The sequence below is a fragment of the Chrysochloris asiatica genome, unplaced genomic scaffold (genome assembly GCF_000296735.1).
Source record: "Chrysochloris asiatica unplaced genomic scaffold, ChrAsi1.0 scaffold00368, whole genome shotgun sequence".
Lineage (NCBI taxonomy): Eukaryota > Metazoa > Chordata > Mammalia > Afrosoricida > Chrysochloridae > Chrysochloris > Chrysochloris asiatica.
The window spans coordinates 1,186,549-1,192,717 of NW_006408886.1; the positions used below are offsets into that span (position 1 = coordinate 1,186,549).

Sequence of the window (6,169 nt, forward strand, 5' to 3'; positions counted from 1 at the left end):
GGGATTGTAACCATGGCAATGAAACAATGTACAATACAATGAATGTAAAACTAATGTTCTCCCATGTAAACTATCATATAATTCACAATAAAACATTTTTTAAAAAAGGCAAAAAAAATAAAAAAGAGATGGGGATAAGATTCTTATGATTCAATAGTGAGTAATTGTTATCATGACTAATTGCAACTGTTACAGCTGTAAAGGTCGAAGTTTTGTAACAAAAATGGGGGAGTAGTTAATCTTACAGTCCAGAAACAGAGTACCCTAGGACCATCAAGGGAGAAGAGCATGAGCAGAATGTGGGACCCTATCCAGAACAGCAACACCAGAGATGGAGGCAGAGATGATGGTATGGAGAGAGAGAGAGAGCAGCTGAGGACTCTAGACTCATGGAAAGAGAAAGACTGAGTACTGGCAGCCAGGAAGCAGGTTTGCAGAATGCACCCTTTGGTTGTTTAAATGATGATATGTTCCTGAGTGTTTTTGTGTACATTCCCTCTCCCCACAGAAAAATACACCAGAGGGAATAGAAGCAAATACTGTTGAATGATGATACGCAGAGGAGATTGTAATCATTGCAATGAAACGATGAGTGTAAAACTGATGCTCTCCCATGTAAACTATCACTCATATCACAATAAAAACTTAAAAAAAAAAAATTCTATCATGGTCTTCAGCATAATTTCTGTCACCAAGTTCTTATTTTCCAACTACTGATCCTTTCTTTGTTTCCATCCTTTACAATCCAGGAATTATCAGTATAGCTTGATTACATGTTTCAGACTGAAGATCGATTTCAGACTGAAGAATTTGGTTGTTGTTGTTAAGTGCCCCTCAAGTTGGTTCTGATACATGGCAAACCTGTGTAAGGTTTCCATGAGTGACTGGTGAATTTGAACCACCAACCTTGTGGTTGAAACCAACCTTGTTGTCCAGTTCATTATCCCATATCATCACTAGTGTAGTGGTTGTGTGTGTAGTGATTGTTGTGTAAATTTGAATCGTAGTTGTATTAACTAGGGTTTTTTGTAGGCATATGGATATTAGCCTGTCACAGACAGCATTATACTACAAGACAGATCTTGAAATGTTCTGTTTTGTGATGAATGAGATGCCATTCCTCTTCAATTGTCATTCCTGGTAAAGTAAACCATGTAATCACATTTCAGCTAAAACCATTTCAGTTCACTAATACCTAAGATATCAATGTTTATATGTTCCATTTCATTTTTGATAACATCAACTTTTCCTAGATTCATACTTCCCACATTCCATGTTCAAATTATTACTGGATGTTTAAAACTGTTTCTCCTCATTTTAAGTTGTACCCCATCAGCAAATGAAGGTTCTGAAAGCTTTACTCCATTTGTGTTGTTCAATTCTACTTTAAGAAGGCAGCTTTTCCCCAGTTGTATTTTGAGTACTTTCCAACCTGAGGGATTCTTCTGCCACTATATCTGACAATATTCTGGTACTCTTCATTATGTTTCAATATTCAATAATCTGGTGTTATCTGACTGTGTTCCACTACTATTCATAAGGTTTTCATTGACTAAATATTTGGAAGTAGCCCATATCTCCTTCTCCCTAGTCTGTCTTATTCTGGAAGTGTAGCTGAAACCTATCCACTATAAGTGACACTGCCAGTATTTAAAATACTGGTTACTTAGCTTCCAGAATCACAGCTGTGATAATACCATGAGGTATTACACTGAGCATAGGAGTGATAACACCATGAGTTTTGCATCAACCCGGGTGACACCACTGTCTTACAATCCTGTTTTAAATATCTATGGTATCGCATGGATGGCAAGGATCTGCCCATTCACAAAGGATTTTAAAAGCAACTGAGACTTGAAGAACTGAGTTTGGCTTTGGGGAATGTAGAGGAACATTAACCAGAACCTATACTGTGGTGCTATTCATAAGGTTTTCAGTGATTAAATATTCGGAAGTAGTTCATCACTCCTTCTTCTTAGTCTGTCTATGTCTGGAAGCCCATCTGAAACCTGTCCACCATTGGTGACCCTGCTGGTATTTTAATACCAGTGGCATAGCTTTCAGAACCACAGCAACTCACAAGCCACCATAGTAGGATAAACTGACAAACGAGATGATACAACCTTGCTTGCTGAAAGTGAAGAAGACTTAAAACATTTACTGATGAAGATCAAAGAGCACAGCCTTTGGTATAGATTACATCTCAATGTAAAGAAAACAAAAATCCTCACAACAGTACCAATAAAACAACATTCTTATCAATGGAGAAAAGATTGAAGTTCTCAAGGACTTCATTCTTCTTGGATCAACTAGCAACACTCATGAAAGCAGCAGTCAAGAAATCAAAGACGTATTGCACTAGGCAAATCTGCTGCAGAAGACCTTTTTAAAGTGTTGAAGAGCAAAGATGTCAGCTTGAGGACTCATGGTATTTTCAATAACCTCATATGCATGTGAAAGCTGTTTAGTGAATAAGGAAGTCCGTAGAAGAATTGATGCTTTTGAGTTATGGTGTTGGAGGAAAATGTTAAAATTGCCATGGGCTTCCAAAAGAAACAACAGATCTGTGTTGGAAGAAGTGCAGTCAGAGTGCTCCTTGGAGGCCAGGATGGCCTAGCTTCATCTCTCATACTTCAGGCATATTGTCAGGAGGGACCAGATGCTAGAGAAGGATATCACGTTTGGTAAGGTGGAGGATCTGAGAAAAAGAGGAAGACCCCCAACGAGATGGATTGTCCAAGTGGCAGCATCAGTGGGCTCAAGCGTGGAAACAATAATGAGGTTGGCCCAGGATCGGGCAGTGTTTCTTTCTGCTGTGCATAAGGTCGCTATGAGTCGGTACCGACTCGATAGCACCTAATAACAACAACATACTGTGGTGCAACTCAGAAATAGCAGTGGCATTGAATTGGAACCTTGCTTATTAGCTGATGTTTTAATTCTGTTGTCATGTCTGTGAACTCTGGACATCAGTTTGCACACTGCAGGTAAGCAGCATTGGGTGCTATGCCTTTTTATGGCTGCAGAGCCCACGTGAAGGCCATGCTCATTGGGATCTGAGATTTTCTGAAGACGATGCTGTGATGAACACCACAAATCAAGGTCTCTCTTGCCTGAGACTGACTAGAATTATTCTACACAGATAGGAGATGGAGTAGAAATTATTCAGATTGAAAACTAAATGGTGTTTCAAACCTCATGTCACTGTCTGAAAATAAACACACTTCTCTCAGTTTCAATGTTTTTGCCTTGATCTTGACTTTTAAATTACACCTTTAAGAAAGATGTATTACTATTTTGCTCTTCCTGAGTTAAATATGTCTTGTTTCTCTTTCACTTTGAGATTTCTAAATGTCTTCATGATCTTTCCAAATAAGAACATACTCACGTGACTTTTGTGTTGAAAGCATTGCCTTTGGTGAGCTTCCCTTCCTCTCCTGCCCTGCCATCTCTCTTAGAAGATGCTAGCAACTAAGTACAGTTACTCTGTTCAGCTTTGTGGCCAGTTTCCTGGCTTTATCTTTTAACTCTTCCTTTGAAATATTAATTTCTGCTATTCTATTTTTAATTTATTAGAGGTTGGTCCTATTCTCTGAATAATCTTTTGCAGTAGTGTTTTGTTCTTTTCTTGGGGGTACAAATGTTTGGCACATCTTGTTGTTAAGTGCCGTCAAGTTAGTTCTGACCCAAAGTGACCCTTTATAGGGTTTCTGAGGAGCAGATGGTAAGCTTGAACCACAGGCCTTGCAGCTCAAACTGACTTTGCAGTCCAGTGCATTAACCCACAGTGCCACACCAGAACTCCTGGCACATCTTAGCTGAGATTAAAGTGCAGATTTGAAGTCCTGTTTGCAGAGGAGCTTGCTGACAGTGCACATAGGGCCTCTAGCCAGGATATCCCAAATGTCAGGATCTTATTTGGCACCCAGGGTTATATAAACAGGTTGTCTGGGAGGTGTTTGGGGCAAAGGACTGTGATGGTTCCCACTCTTAAGCATACAGACTTTTGTTTACCTATTTTCGGAGCAGTACTGCACTTCTGAACTGTGCCTATAGTGTCCCATACCCAGCCCAGCCTCCTCTGGTTCTGGTTTCTGGGAGAGTCACACTCCTGTCTCCATTGATTATGTGGCCTAGAACTCCAAGGGTATGTTTTTCATGTGTTCATTTTCAGCCTTGATTTCTAGGTTTCCCTATTCGCTGTGAGTCTGTAAGATAAATCTGCTTGCTTCCCAGTGCCATTCTTCACCGCCTGTACTGAGGTGTCAGCTTTTTCTTTGTCACCTCCTGTCCAACTTCTTTTCATTGTCTGGATTTGTTAATATTGCTAGTCTGCTGTTGTCTTTTCTCCTATCTCATGGACATTGTTAATTTGTGCCTTTAGTCATGAAAACGTACTATGAGTATTTTGGAAGGGGTGTACATAAATGCATGTGCACAATTTCTAAAGTGTGCATGGACCTCTGATTCTCTTCAGCTTGGAAGAATTAATGTACACCATTAAGCAAAATTGGAGGTTATTATGCCTTAGTTCTTAAGAGAAAATGTTAGAAATGTACAGTTTAGGATTCAGAGTTTTATAGGGAGCTACTTAGAAAAATAAATTATATATTTTTTGAGTGCTGAAAGTTTTAAACAAATTTACTCTCTCAAAATAATGTAGTGAGTTTCCATAGTTTTCTGTTGCCGTTCTTGTTAGGTGCCATCTAGTCGATGCCAACTCATAGTGATCCTATATACAACAGAATGAAACACTGCCCAGTTCTGTACCACCCTCACAATTATTGTTATATTTGAACCCATTGTTGTTGCCACTATGTCAATCTATCTCATTGGGGATCTTCCTCTTTTTCAATGATCCTCCACTTTACCAATCATGATGTCCTTCAAATATTACTGTCCTTGTTTCTAAGGAATATTCTGCCTGTACTTGTTCCAAGACAGATTTGTTTGTTCTTCTGGCAGGTGCTTTCACCAACGCTGTAATTTTTCACCAACATCGTAATTCAAATGCATCAATTCCTTTCCTGTCTCCCTTATTCATTGCTCAACTTTCCCATGCATACCTTAGACCACAAACTGACATCTTTGCCATTTAGACCCTTCCAAATTTTTGGAGATACATTTATTGTGAGTATGCTATTTCTAGGTTAATTATGGGGCATGATCCTAAAATTTGTTTTGCCTAACATCTTTTCTTTCTAAGAAAGATATACAATTTTATCATATAAGATATTGGTAAATATTTCCTCTCCCTTGAATCCATCAACCAGAAACCCCTCTCATCCTGTTATGTGTTTATATTGGGTCAAAAGTTAGCAACATTAATGCTCATGATTTTGTCATCATTCCCTTCTAGGACACTGGGGTTGGAAAATCAAGCATTGTGTGCCGGTTTGTCCAGGATCACTTTGACCACAATATCAGCCCAACTATTGGGTAAGTTATGCATGTTATTCTCCTTCACACTTTTTCTTTTCACAGAATTCAAGAAGTCTCCTTGTCTGTGTCTGAACCATTAAGCAGGGAGAGTTTTCATCCCAGTTAATGAAAATTCATCCCAACTGTAAGACTGGAAGATTCAAGGACTTAAAGCAAAGTTCTGAGCTTACCATTGTTTTCAATTATTGTTTTCCTTGGGCAGCCTTCCTCATGCTACAAGTCAGGGCCATGTTCTTTATATGCAAGTGTTGCAGACTGTGTAAAGCTGGTCAGAAGTTCGAGGCCCACTGGGCCCGAGTGTTGCAGACAATGCAGGACACAGGCTCTGAGGAAAAGATTCTGGCCACTGGCAGTCATGGCAAATTGTTTTTTCATCTTAGTGTTCAGTTATGTTTTTTATTTAATTCCAAACATGAACCCTTAATATCCACAGATAAATGTAATATTTTCCTAAAGCCGAGACTGTAAAGGCTTCAAGGTTAAGCCTTTCTCCAAAGGATTAACTGAAAATAGCATAGCTACTTCCCGGTTCTTTGTTCTATAGACAAAAAAGCCATCTTCTCTGAATCTGTCCCAGATGCGAGTTATTCAGCCAAGTTCCTGAAAACCTGGCTCAGGAAGCCAAAACAGCGGGACTCCTCACAAGCCTTTTGTCCTTCCCTTTCACCTTCTCCCAACTGAGCTCAGGGGCTATAGATATGTTAATTGAGCCTGAGAAACCAAGTTG

At 39.3% G+C, this 6,169-nt stretch overlaps 1 protein-coding gene across 1 annotated transcript in view; it reads left to right on the top strand.

Moving 5' to 3' along the window:
* The window catches only part of RAB31 (RAB31, member RAS oncogene family), a gene marked incomplete at its 5' end in the record, with an annotated part of 257,384 nt that overhangs the window by 3,227 nt on the left and 247,988 nt on the right, over nucleotides 1–6,169 (top strand). Inside the window, one exon of the mRNA XM_006876234.1 lies at nucleotides 5,360–5,439. Coding sequence (XP_006876296.1) covers nucleotides 5,360–5,439 — 80 coding nt within the window. The remainder of the gene's footprint in view (nucleotides 1–5,359; nucleotides 5,440–6,169) is intronic.